At 39.9% G+C, this 17500-nt stretch overlaps 3 protein-coding genes across 5 annotated transcripts in view; 2 read left to right on the top strand and 1 right to left on the bottom strand.

Annotated features, from left to right (window-relative positions):
• Positions 1 to 1553, bottom strand: part of LOC308088271 (mediator of RNA polymerase II transcription subunit 27-like) — a gene marked incomplete at its 5' end in the record, with an annotated part of 12651 nt that extends 11098 nt beyond the window's left edge. Inside the window, 2 exons of the mRNA XM_080432672.1 lie at positions 50 to 244; positions 1366 to 1553. Coding sequence (XP_080288798.1) covers positions 50 to 244; positions 1366 to 1553 — 383 coding nt within the window. The remainder of the gene's footprint in view (positions 1 to 49; positions 245 to 1365) is intronic.
• Positions 1 to 17500, top strand: part of LOC308089524 (H-2 class II histocompatibility antigen, E-S beta chain-like) — a 136599-nt gene that overhangs the window by 110801 nt on the left and 8298 nt on the right. The window contains exons 2-3 of one of the 2 annotated variants that reach the window (XM_080434302.1): positions 12161 to 12415; positions 16311 to 16583. In XM_080434302.1, coding sequence (XP_080290428.1) covers positions 12161 to 12415; positions 16311 to 16583 — 528 coding nt within the window. The remainder of the gene's footprint in view (positions 1 to 12160; positions 12416 to 16310; positions 16584 to 17500) is intronic. The other variant, XM_080434303.1, reaches the window with a different exon arrangement.
• LOC308089520 (H-2 class II histocompatibility antigen, E-S beta chain-like) overlaps positions 6722 to 17500 on the top strand; it is a 56571-nt gene continuing 45792 nt past the window's right edge. For both annotated transcript variants that reach the window (XR_013933516.1, XM_080434297.1), the window contains exon 1: positions 6722 to 6783. The gene's annotated coding sequence lies outside the window, so the exon portion shown is untranslated. The remainder of the gene's footprint in view (positions 6784 to 17500) is intronic.

The raw sequence follows: 17500 nt of genomic DNA, 5'->3' as shown, positions 1-17500 counted from the left end.
AACAACAACAACAACAATATAATAACAATAACACACTGTACCTCCGGACATCTCCAGAGATGAAGGTGAAGGTAAGGGCGTGGCCACCAGGTGGGCGGTGCCACGGCTCCGGTTGGAGATCCGGTGATGTCTGAGGAACAACCCACTGGAGTGGAGTCTGAGCGCCCCTTCATCATCCTCATCATCATCCTCCTCCTCCTCCTCAGAGCTCCTCAGATGCACACAGATGAAGATGCTTCTTTTACTAGAGCAGAAAAAACATTTTGAATAAATACATTTTGAATAAATAAATAGCAAAAATAGGGCTTGTACATCCACTATTTCCTCCATTTATGTATGGCACCATTGTAAAACAGAAAATAATTAATTTTAACACTTGTGTTTTTATTTTACATTATTCTGGGGCTGTGCGATGCACATATCTCAATATGTATGACAAATATCTCAATAGCTATACAATATGTATAACAATATATTTAAATTCCAGACATCTTGTGTTGTTTATAGCAACTAAAGACAATTGCTTCCTACTCAAACGTACTTGCCCCATCTGAACATGTTTAGTGCCAGGGAGCCCCATATACTACATTTGTGTTGTTACAATGTTTCAAATATTACACATTTTATTTCAACATTTGTTTTGAAAATAGCAGATGTATACAGTGTGTAGGTTTAAATGTCTCATGTGGTCTATAAACTACATTAGTAGCTTATTTTCATAGTCCTGGTTGCTTATTTCTCTCACTAAATCACCACTGCTTGGTGGTGGAAAAAGTACTCCAGTACTGAAACATAATAACATAAACATAAATAACATCACTCTGACACATGACAGTCATATCATGACAGTCATGAAGGAACTTCAACCTGGTTTTGTCTCTTTCTCCATTTACAACCCGTACATCTACATAAACGTTCACATTTACAATATAAAGTGCTGACCTCATGGCCACGGATGTTAACATTATGTACGGGCCCTCAGAAGTACCCGTATCTTACGTATTGTTTAATAAAAAGCATTTTAATCCGATTGGTGGCCATTTTCTCGATGTGCTTTCAACTACGCGCACCTATCGGTTGGGAGGTGTACTGCACTCTGATACATTATAACTCGATGAGAAAATGGCCACCAATCGGATTAAAATGCTTTTTATTGAACAATACTGAAGATACGGGTACTTATAAGGACCCGTACATAGTTGTAACATCCATGGCCATGAGGTAAACACTTTATATTAAAAATATGAACGTTTATGTAGATGTACGGACTGTTAATGGAGAAAGTGCAAACACCAGGTTTAAATTCTGCCATGACGCTCGCGACAGACAAGCGTCACGTGACCCATGGCTACACTGCTTGTTTACTTTTGACTCCCAGAGGAGGAGAACAGCAGGAGGTGCGAGGAGGAGGAGGAGGAGGAGGAGGAGGAGGAGGTGTTCATAAACAACACATTAAAGCTCTTCCTGTCGGCCAGCGCGTGCAGAGGGTTGATGTTTGATGAAGGAAACCTCTCACCAAGCGACACCAGAACCACCTCCGAGGGCGCCGCCATCTTGAATGACGCAGAGCGTAAACGTACGTGCTGACGTCATGACGTATGTGATGAAGCAACGTATGTGAGAGAGAGCCGCATGGTGGAAAAAGTACTCGCATTAGTTTTACTTAAGTAAAAGTATCAATACTGTCCAGTGGTGGATTGAAGTACTCAGATATTTTACTGAAGTAAAAGTAGCAATACCACAATATAAAAATACTCTGTTACAAGTAAAAGGCCTGTGTTCAAAATGTTACTTGACTAAAGCATTACATTTTTTGAAAATAGCCTATGTATAAAATAGGGCTAAAGTGGTTAAAGGTAAGGTATTTTTGTTCTGTTTTTTATTGTTTTGTTAAAAGGTTAAAGTACCATATTGTGATAGTAATCATTGCTACAGGGCGTTTGTTCGGTCACAGAGGTCTCTCCAGCTCTTTAACACATTATAGTATATTTTCAGGTAGGCCGTATAGGTGACAACATAGCCAATCAGGAGAGAGCACTGAATATGTATTTTCTGTTTTGTAAAGAGCTGGAGAGACATGGAGACTCCTTTTACTCTTCACACCTTTAATGTATGTTTTAACATGTAATACTTTATATCTGCATAGTAACTAGTAACCAAAGTTTTCAATATATAATAAATATAATAGTATGCAATTTCCCTGTGTGGTCATAAATACATTGTCTGTCTGTCTGTCTGTCTGTCTGTCTGTCTGTTTGTTTCAACTTTTAAATGACATCAGATTTAAAGTGTCCTTATTGACATGAGCAACATGTTGACATTATCAACAAGAGTCAAATAAAACAAACAATAAATAAATACATAATTATGTACAGTCTGTCAGGTTGTTCACATCAACATGTCTCTCTAGTAACAGGTGATGTTTAATAAAATAATAATTCTGATTGGCTGCTGAGTGAAACACACACACACACACACGCACGCACACACGCACGCACACACACACACACACACGCACACGCACACGCACACACGCACACACACACCACAGCATTTTACCAACAAGGCAAGGAGAGAATAAAAGATGAATCAAACAAAGATATTTACATAAAGTATTTACACATAGCTTATCTATCTGGTACTGTATAGACATAAGGTACATAAGGTACAGTATGTACATGAGGAGACATAAGGTGCATAAGGTACAGTATGTGCATTAGGTTAAACATAAAGTGCATAAGGTACAGTATGTACATGAGGAGACATAAGGTGCATAAGGTACAGTATTTGCATTAGGTTAAACATAAGGTGCATAAGGTACAGTATGTACATGAGGAGACATAAGGTGCATAAGGTACAGTATTTGCATTAGGTTAGACATAAGGTGCATAAGGTACAGTATGTGCATTAGGTTAGACATAAGGTGCATAAGGTACAGTATGTGCATGAGGTTAGACTTAAGGTGCATAAGGTATGTACATAAGGAGGTTCATAAGCAGCAGCTATATACATGATTATGTGCAATAATCCACACTGTCGTCTTTCTGGAAACAGATGATGTAACATCATATCTTTAATCTGATTGGCTGATTCTTCTAAACTATAAAACGAGTCCTCCTTCATTCTCTTTCAGACTCCAGAACTTCTCTTGAGGTAAACATGTGTTTATTCTGATCTGTTTATTCTGATCTGTTTATTCTGATCTGTTTATTCTGATCTGTTTCTGTTTATTCTCATCTGTTTATTCTCATCTGTTTATTCTCATCCATTAAATTCGGTTTAGTTTTGATTTGTTGATGAAGATTACAGCCACCCTCATCATCCTCTCCTCTGTACTTCATGTCAAAGCGATCCCAGGAAGTAAGTACATTATATTTATGTTATTATATAATATATACATTTATATATACTGTTATTATATAAAACCAAATATGAACAATGCACAATACAAACAAATGACCTGTGACACACACACACACACACACACACACACACACACACACACACACACACACACACACACACACACACACACACACACACACACACACACACACACACACACACACACACACACACACATCCTTCTCATGTGACACTTTGATCACATGACCAGTGTGTTTTTAAAGACATTTGATGGTTTCAGCAGTGAGATGTAATGAGGCTTAGATTGAGGTTTAATGAACAGGGGGGGATATATAAATATATATAAATATTTTAGCCTCTGTCAGGAGGGGGGGCAATATTTTGTCACAAGGGGGGAGGGGAGGGGGTTTACACAAAAACTATGGAACTCTGACTGGTATTATTTTACACTATGGAATTGGAAATAATAGAGCATATTCACATTGCGGCCATTTTGTCATTTTGCATTGAAGAAACGGGGTGGCATTTCATTAACTTAATAATAAAATGGCCGCCGTGTGAATATGGTCTTCAGAGACCACACCCCCTTGTCACCCTGCATAATAATACATATGTGCAGAGTAGACCAGTGGAGTGGAGAGCATTTTATTTGGGTTTTCTCTTCTGAAGTGACCAGATATTTACGGGTCCATTTGGTTCCATTTGTACACTCTCAGAGTTATGGGGGTCCTTGCAAATAAAACATTTGAGAACCACTAGTAGGACTCCTAATGTGTCATATATAGTGTCCTAGTAAATCAGAGCCATACATATTCTGAAGAAAACCCAGAGACTTGACATTCCGTAATTGGGTTTTATGATTAAAATAAGAACATTATAATGGTGTGTAAATGAAGAATTTGCCACGGACACATTTGTCCGTGTACGGTCATTATTGATGACCCCTGGGTTAGACATAAGGTGCATAAGGTACAGTATGTACATGAGGAGACTTAAGGTTCATAAGGTACAGTGTGTATATGAGTTTAGACATAAGGTGCATAAGGTACAGTGTGTATATGAGGTTAGACATAAGGTGCATAAGGTACAGTGTGTATATGAGGTTAGACATAAGGTGCATAAGGTACTGTGTGTATATGATGTTAGACATAAGGTGCATAAGGTACAGTATGTACATGAGGAGACATAAGGTGCATAAGGTACAGTATGTACATGAGGCGACATAAGGTATATAAGGTACAGTATGTACATGAGGAGACATAAGGTGCATAAGGTACAGTATGTGCATTAGGTTAGACATAAGGTGCATAAGGTACAGTATGTACATGAGGTTAGACATAAGGTGCATAAGGTACAGTATGTGCATAAGGAGACATAAGGTTCATAAGCAGCAGCTATATACATGACTATGGGCAATAATCCACACTTCGTCGTCTTTCTGGAAACAGATGATGTAACATCATATCTTTAATCTGATTGGCTGATTCTTCTAAACTATAAAACGAGTCCTCCTTCATTCTCTTTCAGACTCCAGAACTTCTCTTGAGGTAAACATGTGTTTATTCTGATCTGTTTATTCTGATCTGTAATATATTAGAGTATATTTATATTGTTATAGTTATATTATTAAAACATACATTATATGTATCTTTTGATAAATGAAATATATCTATTGTTATTAATATAAATAAACATTATGTCTGTTGATTATATACTGAATAACTTACTGTTATATTGATATATCAAATATAAATACAGTTTATTCATAGTGTTATTATTTATAATACCATTGGTAAGCGGTAGCTCAGCCTCAAGGCCCGAACCAACAGGCTTTGGATCAATTATTTTACACTGTGCAAACTGACTTATGAACAATACACACTAATAACACACACACACACACACACACACACACACACACACACACACACACACACACACACACACACACACACACACACACACACACACACACACACACACACACACACACACACACACACACACACACACACCTCTCATGTGACACTTTGATCACATGACCAGTCTGTTTTTAAAGACATTTGATGGTGTCAGCAGTGAGATGTAATGAGGCTTAGATTGATGTTTAATGAACATGAACAGCATTTTACCAGCAACGCTGAACACACAAACACACGCGCACACACACACACACACACACACACACACACACATACACATACACACACACACACACACACACACACACACACACACACACACACACACACACACACACACACACACACACACACACACACACACACACACACACACACACAGTGTGTTGTGTCATTTAAGCCCATATGATCAGGGCCCTTCTGGTAGTTCTAGAGTCAGGTTTACTCTACCTAACAACACTAGTAGGAGCTAAATGTGTTATTTTTATTATTAGTAGTATTGTGCACTGGGTTAGATAATTAGTTAGGGAAAGTTAGCCAAAGTTCTGACCAATCTGTAAAATAAATGCTTACCACTAGCTTTCTTCACAAACATGTTCATAAAGGTGTCTACAAACACCTCTCAATTTGTTCCAACCCAACTCCCTTGGGATACTTTGTGGGAGCCAATCAAAGTTGGGGTACCCGGAGGGCCTGGAAAAAAAACCTTGAACAATTCAAATTGGCCAAAATGAACTTGTGGGATGTCTAATTATAGGTTATCAGGGGTCCTGAATCTATTCCAACCATTAGTTTTTAGTAAAAAATTACTCTTGGCCATAAAAGTGACCACACCTACTTTTCAGGGTCCTATCCATCACATTGTGGTGGCTGTACTAGTCATCTACCTGGGCCCTCTCAGACCCCCACCTTTCAAGCAATGCATTCTGGGATAGGTGTTAAAATGTCACAGATCACAGAAGTGAACCTTTCAGGTTCTGTTTATTCAGCTCTCTGTATCTCTGCTACACATCACTCTATAAGCCATATCTCCTAAACTGGTGGATCAAACTGTACAACCAACATGTCAATGTGTAGCTATGATTCCTGCTTTCATATGACATGACAACATGTCAATGTGTAGCTATGATTCCTGCTTTCATATGACATGACAACATGTCAATGTGTAGTTATGATTCCTGCTTTCATATGACATGACAACATGTCAATGTGTAGCTATGATTCCTGCTTTCAAAACTAAAAAACTAAGATTAATTAACAATAACAGGCTCTGTGTCATGGTGGGTCACATGTGTATACTGTAGTGAGTTGTGTATAAAGTGCAGGATTATAGATGTTCACAAGCAGTGGTGGAAAGTAACTAAATACATGTACTCAAGTCTCTTCTGTTTATTCTCATCTGTTTATTCTCATCAGTTTTGATCAGTGATGATGAAGATTACAGCCACCCTCCTCATCCTCTCCTCTGTACTTCATGTCAAAGCGATCCCAGGAAGTAAGTACATTATATTTATGTTATTATATTAAAGATACTGTTATACATCTACTCTAATTATATATAATATTCATTCATAGATGTACTCTCGTTATATAGAATACATGTATATTTATATTGTTATATTTATATTATTAAAACCTACAGTATATTTATATTGTTATACATGCATTCTATTTTGAAATATGAAATATATATCTATATTGTTATTAATATAAATAAACATTATGCCTGTTGATTATATACTGAATAATGTACTGTTATATTGATATATCAAATATACATACAGTTTATTCATATAGTGTTATTATTTATAATACCATTGGTAAGCGGTATAGCACACACACACACACACACACACACACACACACGCGCACGCACGCACGCACACACACACACACACACACACACGCACACGCACACGCACACGCACACGCACACGCACACGCACATGCACATGCACACACATGCGGATTCTAACCTTTCATTATATTATATTATCAGTGGTGTAAAGTAACTAAGTACATACTCAAGTACTGTACTTAAGTACAATTTTGAGGTATTTTTGGGCGGTGAAACCGCCCCTATAAGTGAGGTTTGGAAATTTGTACAATTATCCTGCGCTGTGATTGGCCAAAAATTTACCCCACCTAACCCTGCACTGTGATTGGCCAATCACAATCTATTCAGGACTGTGATTGGCCAGTGTCACATGACACATGTACATAGCCCTATATAAGAAACCATTCATAAAGAGTGTTTCAATAAATGTATTTATCTTTTGTACATGATTGGTTGACTCCATTCAGTATTGTGATTAGCTAGCAAGACACATGCTGTGATTGGCTAGTGATACATATGACAAAACTAATCTAAAACCACTGTGATGTCACACTAGTATATTACTTAGTATATTACTTATATTACTTAACCCAAAAATTGCTATGTTTGAAATGGGAAAAGAGGAAAAGGATAAAATGAAAATGGTAAGATCAAAGGGTATTCCAGAAGAGCTCAAAGACAGAATTGTGGCAAAGCACAGATCTGGCCAAACTTACAAAAGAATTGCCGCTGCAGTTAAGATTTCTGAGAACACAGTAGCCAAGATAATCGGTAAATGGAAGATGTTTGAGAAAAGCAAGAGTCTTCCTAGAAGTGGTGATTTGGCCAAAGGACTTACACAACAACAGAGGCTAAAAAACTTCAAAACCACTGTCAAATATGGCCCAATATTTCCATGTTGTTCTTGTGAACAAATGATGTTTGACAAAGGAGTTTCCATCATTGATGTATTGTGTATTGTATTGTGTATTGTGTATTGTGTATACATTCAGTATTGTGATTAGCTAGCAAGACACCGCCCACTTCACACAGGGTGTGATTTTTTACTTTACTGGAGTACTTCCAATTTTCAGTATTTTAACTTCTACTCCACTACGTTTCAGACACAAATATTATACTTTTACTCCACTACAATTATTTGAAGTAACAACATATTATCACCATGGTGATTTCAGAGTAAACTCGACCCAGTTAGCAGGCCTGTGGCCTTCAGGGAATTTATGGCTAATTTCTGGTCTAAGTCTGGTCACCATCCGTAGACCCCTTAACAACTAAACCTCCCCCAGTAGTCCAGTCCCTGACTTAAGACACAATATGGGCCTGGAGATATCACAGTTATAAGAAGAGCAGAGGATAGAGGGGCCTCTTTAATCTACTGGCCTGCTTCAGAAGAAATGTCAACTTGACCACCAACCGTTCAGTGTCCACTTATATGTCACTTGTACCAGTTAAAATACTCAAAAGACTCTAATGAACCAACCTGTCCTACTCCTCAGTCTAGAGAAATGCACTGATGCTCATCCTATCAAAACCCACTCTCATCCTATGCCTACAACTTGGTCCTAAGTCTAGTCACACAGGGATAGCGAGCCAAACCATATTTACATTTATACCAGCATGCAAAACCACTGCACATAATCATAGCATAAAGTCATTGCAAAACAAGTCATTGCATCAAACATTGCATCAAACATTGCATCAGCTACAGATCTCTACCTGAATGAGGTGTGTATTATATCAGTAATGTAGCCGTTTGTGTGGAATTCCCATACTCACCGAGGGTGATGTCCTTCAGAAGAAACCTAGTCTATTTATCTCTATAGCACTAACTCAGAAAATTAGGCTTTTTGGAAGATTAAAAGCTTCCCTTTATTTGCTCAGTTCATAGTGGGTTTACAAATACAAATACTATATATATATAGAAATGAAATCTAGGAATATTTCATGTCTGTCTGGTCAGATTTACAAATGCCTTAAGTTAGGCTTGTCCTAAACTAATTTAGATTAAAAAGGAGGAGGTTCCATTTAGATCTCATTCAGCCTGAAATACAGGCCAGTCTAAATTTGGTAGTTCCAAAAATGTATAATACAAATTATTAATATTATTTATTATTTATAGTTATAATAATTATTAATAAACACCAAATAGGTTTCATCTCAAAATAGTGAAATTTCCCTTTTTTAATTTAAGTATTTTTTTTTACCTTCCTCCATGTGGAGCCATGACTGTTTAACATCTGAATAAGGTGCAGGAGAAGTAGCCCCAAAAAGGGGGGCCCCCCTGTGTCCAAAAGCCTCCTCGCGCCTCCCTCAGCCTCCCTCAGTCTCCCTCAGTCTCCCTCAGCCTCCCTCAGCCTCCTTCAGCCTCCCTCAGCCTCCCTCAGTCTCCCTCAGTCTCCCTCAGCCTCCTTCAGCCTCCCTCAGCCTCCCTCAGTCTCCCTCAGTCTCCCTCAGCCTCCTTCAGCCTCCCTGAGTCTCCCTCAGCCTCCTTCAGCCTCCCTCAGCCTCCCTCAGCCTCCCTCAGTCTCCCTCAGTCTCCCTCAGCCTCCCTCAGTCTCCCTCAGTCTCCCTCAGTCTCCCTCAGCCTCCCTCAGTCTCCCTCAGCCTCCCTCAGTCTCCCTCAGCCTCCCTCAGCCTCCCTCAGTCTCCCTCAGCCTCTGTGATGCTCTGGTGTGAGCCCCTATATACGGTAGTACGGTCTAAAGGAAGCTCCCCAGACTTGAGTGTGTGTATGTGTGTGCACGTAGGTGTGCACGTTGGTGATTCTTCGCAAGTTAAGAAAGTCAGTGTGAGTGTATGTGTGTGCACGTAGGCATGTGTGCACGTAGGCGTGATTCTTAGAAGTCAGTGTGTGTGTGTATGTGCCTTTTTCAACAGCCACACACACACACAAAAAACGCTTATAATACTTTGCACCTCGCACCGACATTAACAGCATGGCCATATATGGGCATACTGAGGGGTTAAATTTACCTAATTCAGTAAATGCAATTATACTGCATATTATCAGCAATTATAAATGAGTACATTAAATCATTAATAACATCAGGTTAAATACATGAGAAAATCAAATGATTCACGTTTGCATTAAATCTATCAAATCTTGGGACAAACCACAAAAGGTCTGCTGTAAGCCTTCCAGTGCAGCTCAGCAGTCATTTCAACCTGTCAGTCAATATCATATTCTTTCTATAGGCAAATCAAGTGATGAAATAATGTAAAGCCTATATCCTAAAGTGAGCTGTTCAACATAAATTACATTCAAATACATTTCCATATGTTCAACAATTTACTCAAGTACTTAAAGGGATATTTCACTTTGGGTCATTTTATCGTCTACTCAGGCTTTAGTGAGACCCCCAGACAGTTTTTAAGTTGCTTGATTTAGTATTTAGATATTTGATAATCATTTTATCAGACACGCCCCCTTCCTATACAAACCCATTATAACTTCAAACTAAATTTTTAACCTGTTAGATTCATCAAAAACACCCGTCCTTGGTTCTGCTGACTCACCCTGCCCTCCTAATACGTGAGGGGCCGTGTTTTTTCGATTACTTTTTTCATTTATTTAATTTAATTATTTTTTGTATTTAATTCTTTTCATTATCCAAAAAAAATATTAAAAATAAATGAAAAAAGTTATCGAAAAAACACGGCCCCCTCACGTATTAGGGCAGGGTGAGTCAGCAGAACCAAGGACGGGTGTTTTTGATGAATTTAACATGGTTAAAATGGATTTTGAAGTTATAATGGGTTTGTATATGAAGGGGGCGTGTCTGATAAAATGAATATCAAATATCTAAATACTGAATCAAGCAACTTAAAAACTGTCTGGGGGGCTCAAAAAAGCCTGAGTAGACGATAAAATGACCAGAAGTTTTTTTGAAAGTGAAATATCCCTTTAAAGGTAGGGTAAGTGATATCTTTAAGGTTAAATCACTATATTCTGATAGTAATCATTGCTATAGAGTGTTTGTTCAGTAACAGGAGTCTCCCCGTCTCTCCAGCTCTTTAATAAACAGAAAATACATTTTCCGGTAGGTGTCAAAATCTCAGCCAATCAGGAGAAAGTACCCATTTTTAAGCATCATTTTTATAGTGTTCCAGTTCCAATTTTGCCTGCTCATTTCTTAGTGTCATCACTTCCAATTTCACTTGTTTAATCTATATCCTGATTGAGTTCTCTATCCTGATTGGATACACTTGGAAATGAAACTGAAACTGAAACGAAAATGCATTTTCTGTTTTATAAAGAGCTGGAGAGACAAGGAGACTCCTTTTACTGAACAAACACTCTATAGCAATGAGTACTATCAGAATATAGAGCTATTTAACACTTATTTTAACCAAAGAAAATCACTTACCCTACTTTTAAGTACAATTTTCACTATTTTTACTTCTACTCCACTACATTTCAGAGGCAAATATTATACTTTTACTCCACTACAATTATTTGAGAACTTAAGTTACTAGTTACTTTGTAGATTTTGATTACAAAACATACACTTCAGCCCTATATACATTTAGACCATTAGAAAATAGCAGAGCCACAAGCTCTGCTATTTTCAAATGATGTTTATACATTTGAAAACTTGTGAAATGGGACATTCTGCATAATGAGTACTTTCTACTTTTGGTACTTTAAGTACATTTTGATACCAATACTTTTGTACTTTTACTCAAATAAAAAAAAATCTGGACTTATACTTGTAACAGAGTATTTCTACATTGCAGTATTGATACTTTTACTTAAGTAAAACATGTGAGTACTTTTTCCACCACTGTATATTATATTACATTATATTATATAATGTTATGTTCACATCCTGAAATAAATCATTATGAATCTGTTTCATAATATTATAAAAACATTTAAATCTGTTGAATAAAATGTTTGACAGGAAGATACTTCATGACTGTTTAACATGATGATGATGATGATGATGATGATGATGATGATGATGATGATGATGATGATGATGATGATGATTATTGTTATTTGTATTTAATGTCATCTTTGTTTTATTTCCAGTGTTCCATGAGCACATTCAACTCCTTGGCTGTTCAGACACAGTTAAAGACTCATATAAAGAGTTGATGATGGGACTGGATGGTGAAGTGTTGCGGTACGCAGACTACAACAAAGGGAAGATGGTGGAGCCTCAGCCTCCGTTTGTAGATCCTATGACCATCACAGGAGGTTATGCAGTAGCTGTGGGTTGGCAGCACTACTGCAAAGGCCAGCTGGACTCCATTGTCACTGCCTTGAAGAAACCACCAGTGAAAGGTACATGAATACTATGAACACAATAGTTATTAACTAAAACGGTTGAATATATTTAACATTAATGAAAATGTTTAACCCATTCAATCCGGGAACACATATTTGTAATTTTAGATTTATTTGGGTGTTAAAAAATAGCAGATCTTCAAGCTCATAGTGCAGCACCGAGTGCCGCGCAAGAGCTGCTATTTTTGGGGGGGAAATCATGAAAAAGGTTTGAGAACCACTGATATTATAGCAACATATGTTTTTTTTTTGGTTTTTTTATGTTAGGATTTAGAAGACATTTGTAGAATCCCCAGAAGCAAATATTTGAGTTACAAATGTTTGCTTTAAAAGTATCTACTCTTATAATGGGGGAATTGCTACTTCCGCGGCTGACGCCCACAGCAATTCCATAGCAATTCCATTAATTTGCACCTCTCGCCTGCTGACGCCATACCCACAGCATTGATTTCGACTAAACACAACAACTACATCGGACCTCTCAACACAAAACCAGCCACAACGTGCACGCTGAATTTACGGGTGGCGTAGGGCACCTCTCATTGCTCACTACATATTTTCCACCTCGCAACATAATTAATTCCACTCACCACATTACGAGCACAACGGAAGGGGAAACAGTTTCGCACCGTTTACCGTGCGCACCACCGAACGCCGACGGCCACAGCCGAAACAACACGAAGCAGCGGCCATTGAAATCAGCCGCCTTCGCTCGCAAAAGTATGTAAGGGATAATGCATGGGGACGTAGTCATTATTCACATTTAAAGCCCTTCAGGGCGATTAACCACCATTATCCCGCTTATTACACGGCTACTTAATAAATACATACATAAATTTACCCAAAAGTAACAACAAAACCAAGTATTTCCTTGCTTACGGCAATGAAAGTATTCCATAACTATTGGGCTGGGCGGACACGTTTGCCTCGGAAAACAAATGACACAATGAAAAAAAAATCGCCCCAAAACACAGTCGCCCCGGGCCAAATCCAGCGGTATTACAGGCAAATCGCCAGTATATACACTGGGGGGCGACTGTGTTTTGGGGCGACTTTTTTTTCATTTCCTCATTTGTTTTCCGAGGCGATTGCATCGTCTATTTCTCACTTCAAATGTTTTCCAAAACATTCTTGAGAGCAACGTTTAGTTGTAAATGACATTGGTTGTTTGTTTACATGGCTGTCATGTTGGATAAAGCATAAAACCAAACAGCGCAGGTTCAATCTCTCTGCATCGCCACAACAACAACAACAGAAGCACGTCCTTCGCTTCACCCCCCCCCTCCTCCCCCATCTTGCTTACCTTTCTGTTCGAACCACGCCGTTGCTTTTAGGGTGCATCAAAATGCAATGCAAAAAAAAGAATCTCAAAATATCAAACTGTTAGGTGTTGCATTTTGTTCCAATGTCTATACAAATGATCTGTGCAACGTTTGGGGAACATTCATTCAGATTTAGAGGTGCAACGCAGCAGTTGCACCTCTGCACTGTGTTCAGCTTGCGTTTGCAGCAGCGAAGATTGGGCTGTTCACAGTGGTCCTGCTCAACTGCCTGCAGATTCTGCAGATGTTGCTCACTCTTGGCTGCTGCCACAAAGTCTGTTGTGAGTTTGACTCCACGCTCGGCACAGTCATTCATAATGTTGATGGCACGCACATTCACCACACCTGACTGGAATGATGCGCTGTCTGGTAGCCCAATCCTCTACATTGAGTGAGAGAAATTCTGGATCGATGTGCAGCTGGTGCATACCGAACCAGCAGTCTGGTTTGGCGAGGTCGGCCAACCTGGTGGTCGGCATGAGGACTGGAAGCTTTGGCTTGCCGAAACCAGTGCCAAAGCGCTGCTTTGGGGCTTGCATGGGAAGATCATCTAGCTTGTGCTCCAAGATGGCATCCGCAAGTGCACAACGCAACTGGCACCTTGGTGCTGAAGAGTGCCAGGGGCAGCATCTCACCGGTCAGGTACCTGAGGTGCCTCTTCAGCGCTTTCATGGCTGATGTTGCAATGCCCTCGTCAACAGACTTGTAGGTTGTGGTAGAGTTTGGGGTCATTCTATGCGGCATCTACGGCTGTGTCACAGGTCAGCCACCATGTTGCGTAGATGTGCGCAATGAAGTTGAAAAACGCCCGAATCTTCGGCACCTACTGCCATGTGGTGATGGTGCCCTGGGGAAGCAAGGCGATATGCTGCTCCATCAAAGACAGCTTGAGAGGGTAGAGGAGCTTGGCCATCCAGCCGCATTGTGCAGAGCTCCTGACCATTGAAAGTATACTGCAGTCTGTGCTGCTTCATCTGCACCCAGATAGACAAGACACAGCTGCACAAACTTGTGGTAGTCGCCTCGCTTGTAGTCTATCACTGCTGCAGTACAGCAAGTTCAGCATGTAACTTGCCCAGTAACGGTTGTTCGGCATTGGCAGTAATGTATCGGGACAATGGGCCACTGTAATTGTGCGGCAGCAAGTTCCAGTTGTCCTGCAACAAACAAGTAAACAAGGTAACCTCTGGTGAGCGTAACGTCTCCACCTTGAGATCAGTGAAAATGTGGCTGAGGAGCACCTCACCAATGTGATGCAGGCACCCGGACCAGAGCAGTGGTCTACCAAGTGAGAGCTGGATGGCAATGCATGCATGCTGCATCACAGCGTGTCAAATACCATGTTGATAACCTGGTCGGCACTAGCCTGGTAAACCCTCCCTCCGGAAATCTAAATTCCATTTCATTTCAGGAGTGAGTCTGGCATGATCCGCCTTTCTGCAATATTGGCTGTGTATGCCAAACGGCCGGGCCTATCAGCGTCGTCGCTCATTGTTCTGTGATTGACAGCTTACGTTGGCCAATCAGGTGGCGAGTTCGAGTGAGCCCAAAACACGAACGGCAGCCATCTTTTTCTTGTGCGGCCAATTCTCCGCTATTTTTTTACTTCAAAAAGCTCTCTAACTTCTATTTTGAGGCACGGAATTTACTTATAAGATATCGTTTGGATAGAATTTAGTTGTTTAACTTCATATATGTGGTCAATTAATCATGACAAAATTTTGAGAACCGGTAGGGGCGGGCAGTGACACCATTTTATCCGAATAAGGCAACCCATTTTGGGTATGGCTGTCTCAAAAGTCCCGTCGCGTCACATTAAGACTGGTGAACTGCTGATTGGCTGAAGGGGAAAAATTATCATTGGCTGAAGGGGTTGTCAGTCAACGGTATTACTCCCGCCCAACTCCAGCACAGCCAATATTGCAGACAGGCGGATCAGGCCAGACTCACTCCTGAAATGAAATGGAATTGAGATTTCCGGAGGGAGGGTTTACCAGGCTAGGTCGGCACAGCACCAGTCCTGCACTAGCTTGTATGTCAGCTCTCCGCACGCCTCGTCTTTCCTCTTTGTATATGCTGGAACACCAAGCAGTTTGAGCTGCTCCGCATCTCCAACCACCACTGTCAAACGCTCCTCCAACTGGCACACATTGCTGAACATCAGTGTCAACTTGCTGTCCCAGTGCAGGGTGCACATGGGAGATGGTGTCCACTGCTTGTGGTGTTCTTGTGCACTTGGCGGCGTGATCGATCTGCTGTTGCGTAGGATGCTGAAATATTTGCACAATTACCGCCCAACTCTGAACTTAAACGTGAAGGCAGCCTGCTGCATCGGTGGGATCTTCAACAGACACACACACACACACACACACACACACACACACACACACACACACACACACACACACACACACACACACACACACACACACACACACACACACACAAACCTATTTTAGACTTTATGTAATGACATATTTGGCCGATAGGGGGCAGTTAGCCTAGTGTTGATATTATACAGATGATAATAAAACTGAACATTAATGACATTTTTAATTGTCTATTTCCAGATGGATATGTGTTCTATACGGCTACCCGCTGTGTGTTTAACTCCAGTGAGCTGAAGGACATACAGTTCATAAAGTCATTGAATTTCGATGGTGATGAGTTCCTCAGGTGGGACAGTAGAGTAGATCAGTGGGTTGGATACACTGAGTTTGGTGTGAAGAACGCAGAGCGCTGGAATAAAGATCCTACACTACTGGCTGTGTTCAGAGCACAACGAGAGGTATTCTGCAAACCCAACATTGAGATCGACTACTCCTCTGTTCTGAACAAGAGAGGTGAGCTGATCTCAGAGCAGCACTCAACACTCATCACCTCATAAACTATAACATGACATCATAATAAATCATTCTATTCAGAGATGATTAATGGTGTTAATATTGATCTGATAATGATTATAAAACATTCCTTAACACATTCAATCCGGGAACGAATCTCTGTTATTTATGATTTATTTGGCTATTCAAAAATAGCAGATCTACAAGCTCATAGCGCGGCACCGAGTGCTGCGCTATGAGCTTGTAGATCTGCTATTTTTGAAAAATCTTGAACATTTGTGCAAATAATATATATATTTTTAAAGTGAACATTTGTAACTCAAATCTTTGCTTCTGGGTCCCTGGAACAAAACATTTATCATATATCTAAAGAGTTACACATATTTTCACGATCCTTCAAAAAATAGCAGATCTACAAGCTCACAGCATGTGGTGTCACCATCGTACACAGAGTATAAATGAAACATATAGATCTATTTCTGAGTGTTTTCACCTACATATAATTACCTTCCTAAAATAGAGACACCAGGATTAATGTTTTTAAATGAACTTTAAAAAGAACCATGCAGGCTAAAACACACCTCTATGTCACTGGTTCTCAACCTTTTCAGGCCGTGACCCCCCGAAATAATCATATTTGAACTGGGGACCCCCTAAAATAATCATATGTGAACTGGGGACCCCCTGAAATAATCATATTTGAACTGGGGACCCCCTAAAATAATCATATTTGAACTGGGGACCCCCTGAAATAATCATTTTTGAACTGGGGACCCCCTGAAATAATCATATGTGAACTGGGGACCCCCTGAAATAATCATATGTGAACTGGGGACCCCCTGAAATAATCATATGTGAACTGGGGACCCCCTGAAATAATCATATGTGAACTGGGGACCCCCACCCTGACAAGCACT

Source organism: Gymnoscopelus braueri, assembly GCF_963280865.1.
Source record: "Gymnoscopelus braueri genome assembly, chromosome: 7".
In the NCBI taxonomy this organism is placed as follows: Eukaryota; Metazoa; Chordata; class Actinopteri; order Myctophiformes; family Myctophidae; genus Gymnoscopelus; species Gymnoscopelus braueri.
Note: the sequence above shows the minus strand (reverse complement) of the source record. Positions and strands in the feature narration are given on the sequence as shown.